Source organism: Triplophysa rosa, linkage group LG9, assembly GCF_024868665.1.
Source record: "Triplophysa rosa linkage group LG9, Trosa_1v2, whole genome shotgun sequence".
Lineage (NCBI taxonomy): Eukaryota > Metazoa > Chordata > Actinopteri > Cypriniformes > Nemacheilidae > Triplophysa > Triplophysa rosa.
Window position 1 is genome coordinate 14,856,810 of NC_079898.1, and position 22,903 is coordinate 14,879,712.

Genomic DNA, 22,903 nt, shown 5'->3' on the forward strand with positions numbered 1-22,903 from the left:
CGCCTCACAGCCCTACACTATGGCCTGAGGTCGTATAAAATAAACCTTACAGTATACGGCCAGTCTGTCATCAAGCGTGGAAGATGCTTTTATACAAAGTGACTTCGTTTCATCAGTTCAGCATGTTTCCATGAAATAAAACTTGTGATCACTAGCGCTATGGTGTGCTTTTTAATATTTGAGTTTGCAATTGCGGTAAATTGAAACACTGGTACATTTAACGACAGGCGTTACACTATTGACCATTATGCACAGAGACTTATTGGGCTGAATTGTAAGCGGTTATTCTTTTGACAGCAAATTGTTAGTCTCGCCTACGAGGCCATTACTTCAGGATGGAGAAACCACAGGACATTTTAGTGATTCATACATAACCTGGAATAACAAAGAAGCGTGCATACATTTGAAGAATAACAATTGGGCCGAAACCCTATGAACACTCAAAGGAAGGAGCATTCATTAAATTTGTCCCTTAATGGTACGATTACTTGTCTTTGCCCTACCGAGGGGACCCATTTGCATTCACAATGCAGACCTAACGCTACGGTGCCTCTAATTGCCTCTAAATTTAGCATGTTAGCGTGTCCGGGGTACAAGGTAAGAAAGGAGGTAAGAACCAAAGCATTACGAAGGAAGCAGGAAACCATGGAGGGTTTGGATCATGTAAAGGGCATATTTCAGCGTCCAAGGACACGTCTGCATATAGAGAAGCAGTACGCCACTGCATAGCAACCGCATCCCCACGACAGACATTCAGAAATAATGTTCGTGGCAGATGAAGAACAAATGCTGCTACCCTTAATGACGCTTGACATTCAAAATAAATGTTCATTTCAAGAGCAATTATGCTTCGAGTCAGAAGTGAGGATGAAGGGTGTACAGATAGCTTTTATACGAGAGCTGGATTGAAACGTGTGAAGCACCTCCTGGTAGGCCAAAATCAACATCAATCTACGTCCTTGAGGACACTTTGATGTAACACAAGAAAAACTCACAGCTTTACTTTATTCTCTGTCATAAAGGTTTTCTATGACCAAAATAATCCTTATTACATTTTTACATTTTACAAGTTTGGAGCTGGGATTTAAGAAGCAAGCATGCAGCTGGTTCAAGGTATTCCACATTTAAATTTTGCTTGCATACCGTATTTTTATTCTCCAATGCTGACTATCAAGTGTAGCAGTACCCGGCAACTGAATCGGCACCTATTTCTCTGCATATTCTCCTATTTCAGTCAGCATAGACTGTTCTGTTCCTGTAGCTCGACTGTGAGAGCATGGCACTTGCAATGCTAATGTCACAAGTTTGATATAAAATGTATAGGTTGAATGCACTGCAGGTTGCTTTGGATAAAAGCATCTGCCATATGCATAAATGCAAGCTGAAGGTAAAATCTGAAATCCCCTTTCTTTGAAATAATTGAGACATCACTGAAACAAAATGGAGAGACATAGTAGCAAGATGATTACTACACTGATTACTAGAGAGATGTTTTTCAAAGCTGGTAATAACTTCAAACAAAGGATTTTAAAGAAAAAAGTTTATTATGTATTTATTCACAAGCAATTTTATTCCATATTTAAAAGCAGGTGATTTAAAAAAAACTTTTTTCCATTACCAAAAGGAAAAGCACAACAACAAGCTTCAACTAACATTTTAATATTGTACATATAATTTGTATCAAACACACTACAAAACGTCAAGTTGTTTCAAACCCATGGTTGGGTAAATATGTACAGGTTTTAATTGGTTGTTTTAAACAACCCAGCACAGATTCATATAAAACCCAAGCACTGCATCTCTCCATATTTTACCCAACTATAGGTTAAAATAACCCGGCATTTTTTGTAAGTGTTGTAAGAGCTCTATATGGTCTGCTGATCACACCCACATCCACAATTATTCATCCTGGAAGAAAGAGTCTAAATCTCCCATCTCCTCATGGGTCTGTTTGGAGTTCGCTGGAGGCGGTTGGGACATGTTGGGTGCATTACTTGACACATTTTCTTGACTTCTTTGGGTCGTCTCGATTTCTTTCTTGATGCCTCCACCGAGAAACTTCTGACTCTCGGTAAAGTACTGGTTGGGGTGGTTAAGAGAAAACCCAGCATCCTCGATCTGTAATGAGAAATTATGTTTAGACAACATACGACAGAATCAGACAATTGCCAATGATGTAGTTTAGCAAGTTACAGATTTAAAGGAATGTTCTGGATGTTCAATGGATGTTAGCGGCATTTGCAGCATAAAGTCGATTACTGTAGAAAAATTATTGACTTGTTCTTCAGTTACAGTACACACATATAAGGCACTTATAATGGAAATAAACTGGGCCAGACACTTTTCAGGGTTTAAAAGCTCAAAAGTGAAGCTTGTATTTGTTACACTTGAATAATGAGATGAATTAAAGAATGTATTATCCTGTATTCTACAGATCAATGCAGATAAGCCTTTGTACTGTAATTATGTATTTTCATGTTTATCGTGTTGCTCCATCTAATTCAATTATGAGTGCTTTACTGTAACGGTGACACTCCTAACCAAAGTAAAAAGTCTAAATTAGTTTCCGTAATTATCAACATTGTAACACAAGCAAATGTCAAAACAACAATCAGAAACAATTGTTAACTAACCAAGTGCTCCACCATGCATGTTAAAGTGATGCCCTTGGTGCATTTACCTCATTCACAAGTTGAAAGACAGACAAGATCTCTACCTCTTGTCAACCTTGGTTGTTAAATCAAAGCGAGTTTAAGTCTCTGATGGCTTCCTGAAAGCTGCATCACGACGTCATCCAATTCATTTGTTTTAAAGTGCAGAGGATATGGCTGTTTAATTATGCTTCAGACTCAGCACGCCCCTGACACTCCTCATGAATCAAAGCTGGTCCGTCTCTCGGAGACGAGTGCGCCGGGGTCCCTACGCTTGTTAAGTTGTGGACTGAAAGATCTATTACACATCCATTTCTGAGTTACCGCATTACGGTGGACCGTCCGCGGCCGGCTACTCTGTAGCCATTGAAAAATGCATAAACATGAAAGAATTCAAGCCGAAGCCGAGAAAGGAATCAATCCAGGAGATTCAACAAGCTCATTTCTGAGACCACCTTCTACTCCTCTCCTGCGTTTCATTATTCTCGCTATCGTTTGATTTATTGCCGTTGTGTAAATATTTCATCAGTGAAGTATTACATTTTGACCTTTAAATAAATGCTGCGATGGAGGCAGGAACGCCAGCGTCTATTTGTTATATGTCGCGGCTGTGGAAGCGGGGGGCACGTATGGTAGTGATTAAAGTCTCTTTTGTTGGGGCCTAGCGAGCCTGGATTTGGGACCGAGATGATTTTGGTAGCAGACGAAGGCGGGAGGGGATCCGCTGAAGCACCAACGAGAATGTTTTACTGCCTCATTAATGTCATCGCTTCCTTCATTCGCTGACCCTAAAATATGAGTCATGAATTTGCGAGATGTGATTTTCATTGGGGTGGCGGGGGGTTTATCTCTCAAATCCTGTTATTGTAGGCTGTTCATCAGAAAGACAAACTTACTCATTCTGCCGCATCATAAGCGGCTCACGCTGTTTGGCTGGAGGCTATTAGTCATCTGCAATGACCCCCGGTGCCGGGAGCCCTGGGGTCCACAAGCTAAATGATGCCCTTGGACTGCGAAGGCACTGCTATTTCACAGGGAGCCATTAAAAGCCATTATATCCTATCAGTGACACTTTGAGTGCATTATGGCATTAAAGGAGGGGTGGCGCAGACAAAAACACTGTTATAAACCTTTCTTATTGAGGGAATAAATCCAGTCGTGCAGGAGATTAGGAATTTATACACACATTCTTTGATTTACTTGTCTCGACATGCAACAAAGCCGTCAACGGCGGCGACAGCAACAGCAAACCATTTAAACTACATACTGAGATTTGCGTGTGAGGGACTTATGCTACATATTTTTTTTCACATCAGCTTGATAAACATCCAGGGGTTTAAGATCACGAAGGTGTCTAATTGCTTCAGCTAGACACCGAAAAATAGGCGGCTCGTGAATTCGCCCGTCGCATAAATAAATACTTGGCTTGGCTTGTAACCAAAGCCTCCCTGTTTAAAATCCATCTGGCGACACACTGATGACAAACATTTGAAAGGTTTACCCACTCGCTTTCACATCCAAAACTGTCTTTTCTCCCCCCCCTCTTCATATTAACCTGTCACCCGGCAGATAGCACCTGTTCGTGTGGTGTGGGTGTGTGCGCATTTTCATTCTCGACATGTCAGTCGGCCTGCGTTTTTAGCAGAAGGACACAGCGCAGATGTCACTTAGGTAATCCTGACTGACATTGCTCCGAACCGCTTCTCTTCTCCACGAGAAATGAATAAAATACAGAAAGGTTGCCGCGAGAGTCATTTCCACTGTCTGCAATATCAAAGTACCATGTGAAATCTGAAGAAATCCATTAGATAACCGCTGAAATTGAGCTGTAATCATTTGCTTTTTCAACCCCCTCAGACCCATAAATCCACTGCTATTGTGGCCCTGTCAAAAGAAAGCATATTGAAACCGCACTGCCCCGAGTCCAATCTAAAAGGGCAATCCGAACACAAAAAGAAATGATTCACCGCATTCAGCGTTTAATATAGGAGTTTACGTTCTCTTGCACTGAAAGCACAGCTCTTATATTCCTCTTAAAACATGTTGTGGAAATTTTAATGACCTTGATTGGACTGAAACTCCTAGTACTCATTAAAAAGTTTAAGATGAATCAAAATATATATTCATGTAATTTGTCGAAAGTCTAATGAATCTTAATAATTAAGCTATGAAAATGAAGTGGTGTAGCTCGGCAGCGAGTGTCAGGGCTGTCCCTGAGCTGCCTTTGGCAGGGCCAATTACAGCAGAACCAAAAAGAAAAGCATCCTTACATTGTGTGTCAGCTCAAAGTACTTCTGGCAGGCCAGCTGATAGTGCATTCCCTTGACTAGCTCCAGAATCTGTGAGCGAGAGACAGAGAGACAAGAGGGATAAAAGAGAAGGTGAGAGGCAGTAATAGTGATAACGACGATTGAGAGAAATTGACATTGTCCTTAGATTATTCTACGCTTATCTGTCAGCTACATAAGCACTACATGCAAACACAAATGATGACTTTGGATATTTGGAAAATGGATCTTTGAAACTATTTTTAACTTGACGACGACAAAAAGTCATTCACGGTGTCTGACATATTCCATATGCACATACTTCAACAAAAAAAAGCACAGATGGGTGCTTTTAAGTTCTAAGTTCTCTGTTGATTTATCTGTCAAGCACTTAAAAAGACAATCACCAAAAAGCCCGTCCCTTTTAAAAATACTAAGGCTGTTGAATTCACGCACAATTTGTAAGGCAAATGATAACCCGGCTGTAGTATTCCTTGCTCCATAAAACGGGTAAAAGCATTAGCCCAAATGTCAAATCAATATCTAAGAGTCTTTGCTAAACAATACTGATGAATAACACCATTAAAAAGCATTGCGCTATATCTTCCCTAAAAACACTGACGCAGCAAACGTTTATGAGGTTTCAGGTGAGACACTGAGGTAAAATGCCATCAAACAGCTCAATAGAGACAGAAGCTTTTAACAACCTGCTTCCCTCCCTTTTCTTTTTCCGCTTAGACCTCCCCTCGGGTGAAGCTTTTAACACCATGTATTCCCAGTGGTAAAGCATGGCTTTCCACCTCAACTAACATATTGGCAGGAGCAGAAATACATAATACATGGATTTAAAGGTGAAAGCCAACATCATCCGACACCTAACTCGAGAGCTCCGGAGACAAAAGCTACCTGAATGCAAAGGTAATAAATACCGTACAACACCAAGCAGGGGTTTAATGTACGCTGGGGAAATGAAGTTAAAGGGACAGTTCACCCCGGAAAAAAATCTGTCATTTTTTACTCACCCTCAGTATAAAATTATTTGTTTTGCTAAACACAAAGAAAGATATTTGGAAGAATGTCAGTAACCAAACAGATCTCACCCCCCATTGACTCCAATAGTATTTCTTTTCCCTATTATCGCGGTCAATGGGGGGTGACATCTGTTTGTTACATTCTTCCAAATATCTTCCTTTCAGAATCAGAATCAGAAGAGCTTTATTGCCAAGTGTGCTTGCACACACAAGGAATTTTCTTTGGTGTTGGAAGCTTCTAGTACAGACATTCAACACAATGACAATACAATATAATACGATTTACAGTCTAAAAGATTCTAAATTGTGCATATATAAAATAAAGACTATTTTACAGAAAATGGGGGATAATAACATATAAGAGACATTGTACAGGGTAGTATATAGTAGAATAAACATATTAACAGATTGTATGTACACTTGTGCAAATGGATAATGTAGTAAGTAGAGGTAGTGTTATATACATGTATACATAAGATGTAGATATAATAAGGCACTATAGTGCACACTATAGGAGTAGTGGAAGTGGAATATTGCTCTTAAGGAGCAGTTATCTGTTTAGGAGGGAGATTGCCTGGGGGAAGAAGCTGCTTCTGTGTCTGGAAGTCCTGGTGTTTGGTGCTCTAAAGCGCCGGCCAGAGGGCAGCAGATCAAAGAGTTTGTGTGCTGGGTGTGTGGAGTCAATGATGATTTTTCTTGCCCTGTTTTTCACTCTGGAATCGTACAGGTCCTGAAGTGTGGGCAGAGGAGCACCAATAATTTTCTCAGCACTACGAACTGTCCGTTGTAGTCTTCGTAGGTCTGATTTGGTGGCCGAGCCATACCAAACAGTAATTGAAGTGCACAGAACAGATTCGATGACCACTGAGTAGAACTGGGTCAGTAGCTCCTGTGGTAGGTTGAACTTCCTCAATTGACGGAGGAAGTATAACCTCTGCTGGGCCTTCTTTACAATGGAGTCTATGTGGGACTCCCACTTCAGGTCCTGAGAGATGGTGGAGCCCAGGAACCTGAATGACTCCACAGTATCCACAGTGCTGTCCAGGATGGTGAGGGGAGGAAGTGATGGAGGGTTCCTTCTGAAATCCACTATCATCTCCACTGTCTTGAATGCATTCAGCTCTAGGTTGTTTTGACTACACCAGGCAGCCAGCTGAGCAACCTCCTTTCTGTAGGCAGATTCATCACCGTCTTGAATAAGGCCAATGACTGTGGTGTCATCTGCAAACTTCAGGAGTTTGACAGAAGGGTCTGTAGAGGTGCATTCGTTTGTGTAGAGTGAAAATAGCAGTGGAGAAAGAACACATCCTTGAGGAGCTCCGGTGCTGATGGTACATGTGCTGGATTTAAATTTTCCCAACCTCACTAGCTGCTGCCTGTTCGACAGGAAGTTAATAATCCACTGACAGGTAGAGGTTGGCACAGAGAGCTGGGTAAACTTGGGCAGGAGGAGGTCTGGGATTATGGTGTTGAAGGCCGAGCTGAAGTCTACAAACAGGATCCTGACGTAAGTCCCTGGTCTGTCTAGGTGTTGTAGGATGTAATGCAGTCCCATGTTTACTGCATCGCCCACAGACCTGTTTGCTCGGTAAGCAAACTGGAGGGGATCAAGAAGTGGTCTGGTGATGTCCTTCAGGTGGGCCAGTACAAGTCTCTCAAATGACTTCATGACCACAGATGTTAAAGCAACAGGCCTGTAGTCATTAAGTCCAGATATTTTGGGTTTCTTCTGTACAGGGATGATGGTGGAGCGTTTGAAGCATGAAGGGACTTCACACTGCTCCAAAGATCTGTTAAAAATATTAGTGAAGATGGGCGACAGCTGCTCCGCACAGACTTTCAGGCAGGAAGGTGAGACATTGTCTGGGCCTGGTGCTTTTCTGATCTTTTGTTTGCGGAAAAGCTGGCAAACATCCTCTTCGCAGATCTTAAGTGCATCTTTGTGTTCATCAGAGCAAAGAAATGTATTCAACAGAAATTCGGATTCAACAGAAATATCACACTTTAATTTAAGGCTCAAAGCAAAGGTTTTGTTGCGTGTTACATTAGAATGAATACTTAATTAAAAAGTAACAATCTCTGCATTATTTACTCTTATGTACTATGCTGTTCCAAACCTGTATGCAATTATTTTTTCTGTGAAATACTGTACAAATGAAGAATTTTAAAGAATCTTCACAGTTTTGTTTCCAAGAAATGGTCATCTATAGTCACCATTAAGTCCAAAATTGTAACCCTGCCTGTGAAAACCCAGATAAAGTCATTTGTTTTCCGATTGATCGTTTTCTACATAAAATCATCCTACACAATAAAAATAACATTCTGTGAAAATATAACCTTGATATCTTTAATATTGACTAAGGCCATGTTAACTTTGATGCTACAAATCTCAAAACTAGCTTCAGAATTAAGCCTGGTTTTCACAAAAAGGGTCACAATTTTGATCAGTTATTCACTTATTATGACTTATAATGACATATTAAAAGGTTCCCTATATTTTTGGAGTTTGCCCAATGTCATCAGCATACATTTTGTGACAATTCTTCTAAATTCTTCTTTTATGCGTCATGGAATAAATGACAGAAAATGTTTCGAAAGACATGATCATGAACATCACATAACATACAGCATGTTTCTACAAATGTAAAACTCTTTGCTGGGCATCTTCCCTGAAAACAAATGACAATTCTGAATATAACCTAAGCTCCTCTTGCCAAGCAAACAACGTGTGGTTTACAAATGTATTAGCAAACCACCTTCCTCAACCTAAGAATAAACATGCATGGCATGATGTGCACGCTGGGATTAAATCCATCAAAGACAGGCATGACCTCCACATGTTCCAGCATCCACCTCAACTGTTCGACCTGTGGCACACATTTAATCTTCTCTCTGTGAGGGAGGAGCTACACTGCGACTGGATCTTACTGAGAGCTACAGCAGTTTCTCTCTCCCTGACTAGAGTCTCTCCCTTTTGACTGCAGTGTCACACTGTCAACAGACAGGTTGAGTGAGAAGGTTGACGTTCGGCATTTTAATCACCCTACTGCCCAGGCTTTTCACATTTTCTGTGCTTTTTAATTATCCAGCGCACTGGGCAGGCTCTGCGGCGAGAGGGCCACGTGCTGAGAGAGCTCCCGGGGTGAACATCAAGCTGTTGCTTCACACACCCACAGGTCTGAGGCTCACCGAATACTCCGAGTTTATAAGGACACTGCTTGGGGTCTCCGCTGAAATTATGAATTTAATTGGATTGGAAATGTGCTACCCGTGGGCTGGCATGTCGGACTGCATTAGGCAGCCATCAGCCATTTCCCTCAACTGCACTGTGGGAGGTACAGTACCGGACGAACCATGCAGGGCTAAAACCAGTGCACCTTACAGTGGAAACATTTTCATATAGCACTGCTTTCACATTACTTGCATTTATATCCAGTTTGTGTTATTTCGAGGTTTGAAAAGCCATAAAACAATATAGTGTTATCTTCAGAAGTACACCATCAACTTATATTTCCAAGTCTTTTTATAAGAAATGAAACTGTAGTTGGCACCTATCGTTGCTCTAATTTACACCTCGAATGTCCCAACCCAAAAATAAAAAATGATGGCAGATGAAATTGCACCTCTATGATTTCACTTTAATACTTATGCATTCATATGAATTGAAACTCTAACACCAGAGATAGAATGCAACATTTGACTTCAAGTACGCCTAAACATTCTTTTTAAAGGGACAGTTCACCCAAAATGAAAATTCTGTCATCATTTTCTCATCCTCTTGTCATTTAGAATCTGTATGACTTTCTTTCTTCTGCAGAACACAAAGGAGATATTTGGAAGATTGTTGGTAACCGAACAGCACCAGCACCCATTCCCTTCTATGGTATAGACCAGTGGTTCTCAACTCTGGCCCGCGAGATCCACTTTCCTGCCGAGTTTAGCCCCAACTCTGATATAAAACACCTGAAGAGGCTAATCAATGACTTCAGGAACAGACGCGTTCAACTTGATGCTGGGCTGCGCAGATTGTTTGGCATATCGCACGCAATAAAGTACCGCAAGAGCGATTCAAATGCCTACCGAGCAATCTGCACTTGAATCGCTATCGCGGTACTTAAATGTCACCCGCTGATAGATTTGCGCAGCGCCGCATTAAGTTGAACGCATCTATTCCTAAAGACGCTGATTAGCTTGTTCAGGTGTTTTATATCAGAGTTGGGGTTAAACTCGGCAGGAAAATAGATCTCGCGGGCCAGAGTTGAGAACCACTGGTATAGACCAAAACCAAAGTCAACGGGTACCGCCATTTACCAACATTCTTCAAAATATCTTCTTTTGTGTTCTGAAAAAGAAAGTCATACGGGTTAGAAATGACAAGAGGGTGACTAAATGATGACATCATTTTCATTTTGGGGTGAACTATCCCTTTAAGAGCCTTTCAGCGTTGAATTTAACGGCCTTATTAAAACCAGTCGGTTAATTACATTAGTGTGTAAGGTTTATAACTCCGAGAACATTACCGCCAGGCCGGACCATCTCATTTCATTGCCCGGCCCATTGAAGCTGCTTTAATGTGCGAAAAAACCCCAGCTGAAATGACTTTTAAGAATACTTTAAAGAATGCTCCAAATCACTGGATACAGCAAAGGTCAAAGTAATCAACACAGAGAGTTGAAGCCGTCATTACACTGGAGAATCCTGAATGTTACTGCTTTTCATCATTAATATTCCAGAAGTACAGCAGAATCATTAATATTCCACAAGTACGGCAGGGCAGGCCTTTCAGGGATGCCTTGTTAAAAATGAATTATACCCTTTTTTATAAGATTATTAGACAATTGTTCCATTTTAATTGTCAAGTTAACGTCCTTTTTGTTCACTATTTGGCATTTTTGCTTTGGTGTGTGGTTGAGTAAAGGATAATGTTTGAAACAAATCATTTTAATGAATGGCAACTTATGTTGTTATGTTTTATAAAGGCCTTTACGCACTTGAAGTTCACTTAAAGCAGAACCCCCCTTAACCCAGTGGTCACCCCTCTCTCTGCACAGTGTGCTGAGTCTGCTCAAGTGTGTTTTAGTGGTCGTACAAACCTGACTGATCCCACCGGGGGAGATTTTATAGGACTGTAACTTCTGTTTCAGTAGCTCAGGGTCGCTGTGGCGGAATGGGCACCCTGTGAGGAAGAGGAGGAGGAAGATGTGATAAATGGTTTACAATCAGTCTGATCAAGTGTCTGAAAACGTGACAGTAGAAACACGATAAACCTTTTGTCTTACATGCATTGAAAACAGCAGGTGTTATCAATTAGGCTCTATGGATTTGGGCATTTTTTAAACAAATCCAAGACCACCTGCATACTAAGCAGTCATTATCTAAAGATATCGCCAGAGAAGCGAACACGGGCCTTGCGGGGCCCGATCGCGTTTAAAATCAACATTTTGACTCGCTGTGACTCACCGTGGTAGTCGCCTTGGCTGGGTGGGTTTGACAAAATCACCTTCATGCAACTGTAGGGGGTGTAGTCAGTGCGCTTGCCTTCCTTCCCGAACATGTGGCGGATGCTGTAGGCATATGCTTTGTCAAACTGCAGAGCGAGACAGAGAAGAGACAGAAGGAGAGAGACACTATGAGTTTGTGAGAGAAGCGGGAGAAGGTTGCGGGTGAAGCGTAGACATCGTCGTACATCAAGCGGGTTGAGGCAGGGCGTTTTCCACTATGAAATATAGAGCTATTAGCGGCGACCTGCTGTAGTGGTGTCGCCAAACCGCAGACAGCTGTGACTGGATTATGGATAATGTGGCTACTCTCTCTCTCTCTCCACCCAGTCTGTATTCCACCACGTTTATATTCAAATCTCTAAGTTTTCATCATCGAATCAAATAAAACAATAATTAACACAAAGGAAAGTCCAGCCATTCAAGCAAAAGTAAAGCTCAAACTGAAATAATAATAGTAGGGCTGGGTATCGATTCTGATGTTTCCATTCGATTACGATTCACAAGCTCTCGGTTCGATTCGATTCTCGATTCGAGTCAATGATTATAGATTTAATACAAATTCTATAGTTACATTCTATATACTTGGGAATATTGAAACAGAACAGTCGCATACCTTGATCAAACAGGATCAGGTTATTTTACATTTAAGATACAGTATATATTTTTTTCTTCACAAAATTAGCTGTAAAGAGAGGCTGCAATCATATGAACCGCTGCCTTTTATGTGAAGGTGATGATAAATTTGACACACCAGCATTCGCCAAGTTAATTAAGCAATGAATGAATGATATGCTCCCTGTTGTAACATCCACCCATTGTAAAGTGACATCTAGTGGAAGTAGTAGCAATAACATTCACGTTAAAGAATGCTTAGTGCTTGCGGAAATATGTAAGAAAAAAATCGATTCACGGCTTTTGAGAATGGATATTGAATAGGCCGCATTTTAAAAACGATTAATTGACATTGCGATTTTAAAATACGATTAATCGATTTTGCCCAGGCCTAAATAATAGTGTATAGAACTAACAGAACAATGAAACAATATGCAGTGGGGTGAAAAACCCTGAGACCACTAGTGAAAAATGCTTTTATTTCAATAGAGTACCTCAGAGATGACGTATTTTTGTGTGCAAACCCCGGAAATGAGTTAGCATTTTAGCATTTCCGGTTCCATCGCCCAAAGTCTATGGGTTTTTTTTAAATATTTTGTTTAAATCACCTGAAATAAGGTTTGTGGTTAACAAAACCTCTAAATATTTTCACGTTTTAATCTATGACATAAAACACACCATTTAAAGCCAGCTCGTGATTTTTTAAAGCTTTACAGTGTCTTAAAAATGGTGGTTGCTAACAAGTTGCTAACATGTTGCTACAAGCGACTATATCCTTTGGCAGGGACGTTAGACGTCTTCACGCATATAAATCTCACAAATAAAACAACACGGGCAAAAATCTCTAAAAACATGGATGGGGATTCATTCATTACTTACCAGGGAACAGTTTTTAATAAAGTTTTAAAAAGTTGGAGGCTTGGTGGTGGTGGTGACGTTGATATCGAGCGACCGTAGTGTAGTCTGTTTATAGCCTCATGTTAGCTTTTTACTTCTGGCGATTGTATTTAGGCTTCAATCTTCAATCTCTGAGGTACTCTATTTACTGTATATTATCATTACAAAAGTAATTAAAAATTAACATGAATTTAAAAACTGGTTTAGTTTAGTTTTGGTATGTCCCAAACCTGACGGTTTAAGCAGTCAGGTAAGTAAACCGCCACATCCATAACAGAATTGTCACATCCATAATGGCCCACATTACTCATAAATGGGCACATGAAAATTAAAATATAACAAATGTTTTGTGCTCTATGAAAAGACATCCCTTCTTTATTTTATTGCTTTTAAATCCTACAACATATGCCGTCTCTCAAAAACATGCATCCTTTTTTGTCACATCCATAGCGCATACATTTTTCACCCCTTTAAAATAAAATAGAAAACTCTGAACAACTCTGATCAGTGTATAGTGTTTAGTCAAATAGACGATTCAATATATATTTGTAATAAATATATTGTAAGTTTTGGTTGAAACGCTGAAATTGCTCAACTGTTCTTTAATATTCCTCCACAGAGGATTGTAATACAGCTCTGAAATGATATGAGGATGCTGTAACTGATGACACAATTTTCTATTTCAATCCCCAGGGTACAAACAAACAAAAATTATTCTCCCTGAATCCACTGCATATTCGATTCAATTTGCTGAAAGCTGATTTTGATCAAAGTCCAATGCATAACTGTAAAATGAAACACCCATGTTAGTGCAAGGTCTAAAAGACAGAAAAAGCATCTTGCGTGGCTATTATCATACAAATTAAAAATGACATTAAATCTCCCAGAGCATTACTGAGTCTTTGTGCCTGACGCAGCCATGTATATCACCCGCCCGCTTTAGAAATATGGCGTATGCTTAGGAAACCATTACACTGTTTGCATTTGATGAGGGTCAGCACTTTCAATCTCAGCGCTGAACTCAATACACCAATCATGTACACCCTGGTAAGTATCCAAAGGCCTAAACAAGGCTTCCTAAGCTGGATATGTCTGGGCTTACAGTAGAGGGGTGGAAAAGAAAGAGAGGCAAAGAGCGAGGGAAAGCATTCATTAGCCGTAGCACTCAGATGCCATTACTGTGGTAATAAAACCTATGAACTTGACAAGGTGACTATCTGCTAGGTTGCAATTAAACAGGCCATAAAATCAACCTACCCAAACAAAATTAATTATTTGATGGGTCTAGATTCAGGCAGCCCCTCCGGGTTTACATAACACATCATTTATTTTGTTGAATTGACATCACAGACAGTATAGTATAGATATGGGCCACTTGGATTAGAATGTAGAACATGTAGAAAAGTACACCACTTAAAGGGATAGTTCACACAAAAATTAAAACGTTGTCATGAATGACTCACTCTCTAGATGTTCCAAACCTTGTAACCAAACAGTTCTTGGCCACCATTCACTCCCATAGTAGAAAAAAATGACAATGGTAGTCAAAAGTGCCCCAGAACGGTTTGCTGTCCTACATTCTTCAAATTATCTTCTTTTGTGTTAAACAGAAGAAAAAAATCTCAAGTAATTTTACTTACTATGGTAGTCAGTGGGGTCCAAGAACTGTTTGGTTGTAAGCATTCGTCCAAATATCTTTCTCTGTGTTCATCAGAACAAAGTAATTTTTACACAGATTTGGAACAACTCGAAGGTAAGTAAATGATGACAGAATTGTTTTTTTAGGGGTGAACTATCCCTTTAATGTAAATGCTTAATCGGCAACCGCATTGTTCTGAAATGCACATGTGCATTGACCAGACCGACCTGAGAAATGTTTTAAGTGTGAGCTTTAGAAATACTGTACATAACTTCAAAGAAATAAGTTTTAAGATTTAGTTTTTCCTTGATATTTTCTACATGCCTTTAAAACTGACAAATTCGACGTGCATTTTTAAGCAGTAAGTCTTCCTAAGTGGCTGAGATCACATTCCGGTTTACATTTCAATCTCAATAGAGAGTCATGCTTCAAGTGTTGCGATTTAAATCTGCCTTTACTGGGTGAAACTGCTCCCTGCTGTACTGTGTGAGCTCCAAGTCAACTCGTAAATGACCGCTTCGTTCTCTGCCCTCTTAAATGTTCACACACCGGAACACAGGAAGTAAATTATATTATGTGGCAAAACAGTCGCTCTAGGGTCCCTCAGCTCACATTGACTTACAGTAAATGCTATTAGTAGGTAACCCGCAGACCGTCGCTGCTGTCGGCTGCACCATCAGCTCATTAGAATGCAACTAATTACTGCTTTAATGCCAACAGAGTCTCTCTTAATGTATGCAAATGTAAACTATTTCAGATCTGTTGCTGAGAAAAACCTGCACAAAATAATCAGTTAATCAGTCACTTACTGCAGAGGTTATAAAAAGGCTCGGGGCATGACTTGTTCCATATTGGCTTCAGGCATGGCTCAGTCGGATTGTCTTATGTAAATTGAGATGGCAAGACTATTGCACATGAAAGCTTCAGTGTTTTATACCGTGAACTGAATTAAAAAAGACGAGTTTCAAATGCTTCTGTATTCCATTGATTTGCAAGCCCCTAAAATGAAAGCAATCAACATTATAACTTGACAACTTACTCACTGAAAGTGCAAAAAGCATGTTTGTTATATATAAGGTCATTAACGGCAAAACAATCTACAGTTACACAATTAGGAACAGCCTAGTAACAGCAGGAAATGGCCAATTACAACACAGGGTATTTAAACATAATATGCTGTGTTAACTTTCCACAATGCAAAACAAGTAGTGCTTGTGTTAGTGTAAACATACTGCTGGGTTTCTACACAACAATCTCACCATTTGGCCACAACCCAGTCCAGGCCAAGGCCAAAAACCCCTTGATATGGTCATAAAAGACTGTGCCCAAAGAGTTATCGTGCCCATTTTTCTACAGGCACCAAACAAAAGGGTTGAACACATTGCAACAAACAGCTAGTAAAAGTGAATTTAAGCTCCAGCTGCCAACCACCATATTGAAGAGAATTTTGGGACGGTGATGACAATACAAAAAAATTCTCACTAAAACACACACATGGTTTATACAGAAATCATGGAGCTAAATTTAAAACGTTTTAAGACTTTTTTTAAGACTCTTTCCATACATTTTAAGACCTCATCACCTCTTCAAGTTTTAATCGTACATTGGCTTACACTTTAACTTACATTTGCTATATACTGATTGTAAGATAGCACAACTAAACAGTCTTAGTTTGTGATAACTCCTTATTAATGCAACATAATTCAGAAGGCCCTCAGCCATGGTTCCAACTCCTTATCCTCCAACCATTTGCATGAAAACTTGCATTTCCTCATTAGTCAACGGCGTTGTTTATCCACCGGGTGTAAATGGACCTCACACTATTCGACTACGCAATTATTAAATTCAGGGAAACTTTAGCATATGACCTCTTCGGATAAATATGAAAAGATGATACAAAATTGAATACCTTGGAAAATGGCATTTAACACTTTTTAATACTTTTTAAGGGCCTTCATTTTCTCTAAATTTCTTTGTCAACTTTTAATACTTTTTAAGACCTCGCGGACACCCAGAACACATCAGTGAATTCATATATGTGATGCGATCTGGGAAGACCCAACACATTGATACCAAATGAAAGCTGGGTTCAAGCCCTTTCCAATGTTGTTTTTATTTCGCTCATACCTTGTGTGTAGCCTTAAGTTATGGCTATTTGAATTCAGCTGAGCGCCATGATTTCCAGGAACAGAATTTGGAGAAAAAAGGTTTTAAAGTTAGGAGATAAAAATAAAAAGACAATCATGAAGTATCACAAGTAAAAGTCACTTTACAGTGGTAAAAAAAAACATTTCCTCGTGTTCAAGTCTATAAAAATACTGTAAAAAACCATTTGAATAAAATGAAAGTAAGGAAAATGGTGCTGGGCACACTTAAGAACAAGAGCTCTGGCAGGAGTGCAAGTTTTACATTGTTTATCTTGGGCATAGTGTCTGACATTTTGATCATCCCTTGTATGTTTTGCGATCGCGTTCCGGAGGTGGCTCGCATGAGCAGCGGACTGGAAATAACTCCGGTGCTCCAGACGGTGAGCTCCGCCATCTAACGATAACGTTGTATAAATAACTTTGCATGCCGTAGTTTACACAGGACTGGCGGGAGATGTGCATTGATACTCCTTCATTCTTCATGTTATGTGGTTTACTTTGATATGTGAACTGTCTTTGTAGTGTTAAGAGAGGGAAAGTTATTAGTGATTTTTTGCAGCTCTCCTGGCATATAAACATCAGCTGGCAACTATTTTCAGCAATAAACAAGTTAATTTTGCCACGATATTTTCAGAGATGATAGAGAAGACGAGGTTATAGAATAATAACTTAATTAAAAAACTATTTTGACAAAAAAAAATTACTTTCAATGTATTTTTTGCGCAACATCCGACAGGTGTTCCCAGATCGCATCACATATGTCAATCTGGGACTGCAGATAACATCACAGAAAATGTCACTCTGTCACAAACATACTGATCATAACAGGAACCTGGCATGACCACCGGCAACATGGTCCATTGTGACTGCTGCAGTTACACACCCATTTCATGTTCAATTTAATGCCTTTCGAATGGTTAACAATAGGAACATCTGAAGAATGGCAACAGTGATGAACGGCTCTGAGTTCACATGAGATTACCTGTGAAATGTAAAGTATTCTACAGTGGTGGCAACAGTGACAAATGTGCATAAAGCTACTGAAGTCTAAAATCACTGCTCAGGGTGGTACAATCAGAATTCCATATCTCTGACAAAAGCCAATGCTTTGTGTTCTTAAATAATGGGGTGAGGATGGGCGAAAACGACTACAATTTCTTGAGATTGCGCTGTAAAAGGAGGAACAGAAATATAAAATTTGAGTTCAAAAGACTGATGTCTCGACAGAGACATTAAGCACGAACCCAGATGAAAGGATGAGAGGTTGGACACAGCTCTTGCCTGCCTGTGGAGCTGGCACTGAATCTCAATGACATCCACAGCTGAAGTGCCAGAGACACGTTGTTGCTGTACTCCGGATGCATTTCACACTTAAAGATGAGTGTCTTTGTGGCCTCTGTGATTGTTGCTTGTAAGACTGTTCTCAGTAGAGAAGCAAAGAAGAACAGCAAGAAGATAGACAGACAGACAGACAAAACAGACATAAATAACCAGACAGACAAAAAGAACATGATAGAAAAACTGACAGAACAACAGACAGTAAAAAGAAAGAAAGAGAAAGAAAAACAGACAGAAAGACAGATAATGTGACAGACAGAATAAATATGGACAGACACAACATCAGAAATATGTGTGGATGCATGGATGGACAAACAGACGGACATACAGAGAGAAAAACAGACAGTAAAAAAAGAAAGACAGAAAGCAAGAAAATGGAAAAAGACATACACGAGACATAAGGAAGACAGACATTGATATAGAAAAAAGACAGATGAACAAAACGACAAAGACAGACAGAAAAACAGACATTGAAAAGGAAAGACAGATAGAAAGACAGACAACAAGACAGACAGAAAGAAGACAGAAACAAAACCACAACCAGATGGAAGGATAGATAGAAAGTCAGACAGAATAAAAGACCGTTAAATTGAAAGACAGACAGAAAGAAGACAGACAACAAGACAGACAGAAAGATACCAAAACAGAAAGACAGTCAGGCGGAAGAATAGACGGACAAAAAAACAGACAGTAAAAGAGAAAGACAGACAGAAAGACAGACAGACAGAAAAAAGACAGAAACAGAATGAATGCCAGACGGAAGGACGGACTGAGAGACAGACAGAAAAAAAACAGACAAACAGGACGACAGAAGGACCGACAGACAGAAAAACAGACAGTAAAAGAGACACAACACAGACAGAAACCGAAAAATGGCAGACAGGAAGAAAGCTGAAAAAGAATAAAAGAAAGAACAAAAGAAAGAAAGGATTATTCCACAATGTATGAAATGTTATTTTCTCTCCTCACTCCCAACATGCAAACCAATACTTGAAGAGTCCGTTTTTAAACATTTTCAAAAATCATGTTTTTTATTATGTTATCATGTTTTTATTGTGTTTTATTGTGTTAGTTAGCTGTATTTTTTTTGTTATTGCAGCTTAAATCAAAACAAACCAACTGCAGTTTGATTGATATTAGTTGGAATGCACAATAAAAAAACATCATTTTTGAACAACTTTAAAAACAGAGTAAATGTATAATGATGTCTCTGTCATATTTCCTGTCTTGGATTTTCATCAGTTCCTTTTTGTTGTCAATTAGCTCTGTTAAGCTATTGCGGCGTGTGCAGGCTCGGCTGGGTAAACAGCATCAACGGTTAGAGGTCTGAGTGATTGAGAGGGCCTGGTTTACTGCATACAGTACAGGAAGAGCCTCAGGTCTCTGGGGTCCGGCGCTCTAATTAAAGACGCAGATGCTATAGGGGGTGTGGGGGATGTTTCACAAAACACAGCCGCCAAACAAGCTAGCCACTATTGTTCCGACACCGTTCCTTGTAGAGCACTTACCTTCTTGACACAGGTAAGGGGAACCAATTTTTTTCCATAAATTATCCTCCACACACTCCCTAAGGGACACATTAGGAGATGGTACGGAGACTGGCTGGAGAAAGATGGATATTATTCCCTGGCAAAACCAACAACACGAGACAATAATTCTGGCTATGCAGGATTTCTGTTTTTACACTAAACATATTTATTTTAAAAGCAGTGTTTGTGGGATACAAATTACCCACAAGGCTATGAGACAAAGCAGCATGAAATACAAGGTACAAGAAACAATAAAAGCATGTGCATTTCCAGCTTTGGTACGTGTACCAAGCTTTCTTGTGCTGTGGCCACGGACAGGAGGGGAATTTTAAAAAGGCATTATGGTTCAATTAAATCTGAGGATGGAGGAGAGATAGGGAGGTGTGAGATAGGGAGGATGCCCCGGCTCCCCGCATCCATCTTTTAAACCCACCCCTCTGCATGGGTGTAGAAGCCAAACCGTGATTCATGTTCCTTAAAGGTTACTTGCAAAATTCTAAAACGTATCGTAATTACCTTTGTCTTTTGGTGAATTGTTTTTCATTCTAATGTTCTGAAATTATTCACCCTGTGCGAATGTTAAAGGATTCAGTGCTGTGTAAAGACTAAAAGAGATGATGTACTTTAGTGAGAATCGAGATGACCTGCTATGTAATTATTTAAAATGCTAAAACTACCCATGGCTGGAAAATTCGGCAATGGCTTTTTGCTATTGATTAATATACATAAGCAGAAGAAAGAAGATCTCTGGAGACAAACACGAGCTCATCCTAAAAAAAGTTTCTTGCTTTGTTCCTTTGTTTTTGATGTTTGTTGCATAAAAAACATACACAAAAGATGTAGAAAAATACAAACCTAGGTGAAACTTGCCAATTAGTGAGGAGTTACGAAGAGACTTAACAATGGATTTAGTATATCCAGACAATGAGGGATGGCTTTTTCATACCTAATAGGTGAGCATTAAAAAAAACACTGTAATGATATGCATACAGAGAAAATCACTGCTAAAAACTGTGATATGACCTCCAGTATACAACATAAGTTTAAAAACAGGGTATATACAGAAATCGTGCTAAATGTAATACTTTTTAAGACCTTTTTAAGACTCTTTCCATATATTTTAAGACCACTTCACCACCACCACTTCACTTCACCACTTCAAGTTTAAATCGTACATTGGCAACACTTTAACTTACATTTACTATACTGTATACTGATTGTAAGTAGGGATGCACCGATATGTAAATTTTGGCAGATAACCGATAATTCTTTAACATTGGAAGTCGATAACCGATATATGGCTGATATACAGTATCTAAATATTAATATAAAATTTTCTAAGACTGAAACAAAAGGCAAAAAGTGGACAAATGCTTTTATTTGAAAACAATCACTGCAGAAAACAAGGTAAACTTTAGTTTTTTCCTCTACCTTTACTCTTTTCCCCCCTGAAAATCATGTACCAAGCCTACTTTACACTAGTAAACACATGTCTAACAGGTCTCAAGACAGAAAGCATACAGCAGTCTGATTCAAATCATATGCTTTTGTTCCTATAATTTACACATTCATAAATACTGTATCTACATACTGTACCTACCAACAATGCTTTGCTAATATCAGTAAGTGAATGATCACGACAGAAAGACAGTACTGTACTGTACTTTAACTGTGAGCAGCGTGCAGCTTAAGAAGTTTAACCAGAGGAAATGATTTATGATTTATCGGCTACAATATATCGGCCTAAATTGTATTATCAGCCGATACCGATAACATTAAAAATGACCATTTATCGGCCGATACCCATATGGACGATAATTTATCCTGCATCCCTAATTGTAATAGCACAACTAAACAGTCTTAGTTTGTGATAACTCCTTATTAATGCAACATAATTCAGAAGGGTGGGAACGAAGCAAGGTTTATTAAAAAGAGACATGAGGCTATGCTAATCGCCTTACGAGACACAGAGCAGTACGCCTCCCGGTTATTCCTCCAACCATTTGCATGAAAACTTGCATTTCCCCATTAGTCAAAAACAACGTTGTTTAACAACGGGGTGTAAATAGACCTCACACTATTCGCCAACGCAATGATTAAAGTCAGGCAAACTTTAGCATATAACCTCTCTGGACAAATATGATGATACAAAATGTAATATCTTGGAAAATGGCATTTAAGACTTTTTAATACTTTTTATGGGCCTTAATTTTCTCTAAATTTATTTATCAACTTTTAATACTTTTTAAGACCCCGCAGACACCCTGAAAAAGAAAGGACATTTAAAGGTCCAGTGTATGAAATTTAGCGGTATCTAGTGGTGAGGTTGCAAATTGCAACCACTCACTCCACCCCCCCCTTCGAAGCAAAAGACATAGTCTAAAGACATAGTTATATTGCATTTCTGTCAATAGATCCTCTAAAGAAGTACACACTAGACCTTTAACAGTAATTAAACACACATTTAAAAAAAAGATTAATCTTTTTTTACAAAATTTTGACAGATATTAATGGTTCTCTAGAATTGATCATTTTTCATTTTTAAACTTTAAGACTATTTCTATAATGCTTTAAGAAGCTGTTAATGTATTTAATACATAAATTGAAGAACAAAAACCAACCTAATTGGTTCACATAAAAGTGTAGTCTCTCCCACCCGTAGCTGTGAAGTACAATGACTAGTGCTCGCTCACTATGAATTGTCCCTCGGCGGTGTAGAATCCAATCTCTCCGGTATGTGTGAGCAAGTCTAATGAGCATAACCCCGGTTCACCTCACATTGTGCTCACTCAATCAAAATGAGTGTTAACAGCAAGCATTTAGCCAGGAAGGAGCATGGAAGGCCACCGCTGCCTGCCCTCAGCCGTTCCTGGCCTGCAGCATGAATCAGACACCAAACAAGGTCCATGCCAATGATATGTAGCAGGTGATATTAAAGTCACTCGCTTGTGCAGGAATCAGACAGATCAGGTGTAAGGTAAACCATCCAAATCAATGACTCACAAGTGTCAGGTACTAAGGTATTGTTATCGGTAGCTTGTACTGATATTAGCGTTATTATTTTGATACGAACCATTGTTGTCAAAAGAAAAGCAAAGATATTAATTGCAGATTATTACAACCTAAAATCGGAGCAATGAATTGGGCTAGGGATGCACCGAATGTTCGGCCATCGAAAATGTTCGGCCGAAAATAGCAAAAACCGCAAGTTCGGTGTTCGGCCGAATGTGTGAAATGGCCGAATAAATTTTACCGAACCTGACTCGTTATACGATCAAGCAGCAACCAGCG

The 22,903-nt window shown here is 39.4% G+C and overlaps 1 protein-coding gene across 1 annotated transcript in view; it reads right to left on the bottom strand.

Moving 5' to 3' along the window:
• Positions 1–1,554: 1,554 nt before the first annotated feature.
• prim2 (DNA primase subunit 2) overlaps positions 1,555–22,903 on the bottom strand; it is a 60,521-nt gene continuing 39,172 nt past the window's right edge. The window contains exons 11-14 of the mRNA XM_057342891.1: positions 11,410–11,536; positions 11,043–11,125; positions 4,922–4,990; positions 1,555–2,118 (exon numbers count right to left, since the gene is read on the bottom strand). Of these exons, the coding sequence (XP_057198874.1) occupies positions 1,900–2,118; positions 4,922–4,990; positions 11,043–11,125; positions 11,410–11,536 (498 nt within the window). The 3' untranslated portion in view covers positions 1,555–1,899. The remainder of the gene's footprint in view (positions 2,119–4,921; positions 4,991–11,042; positions 11,126–11,409; positions 11,537–22,903) is intronic.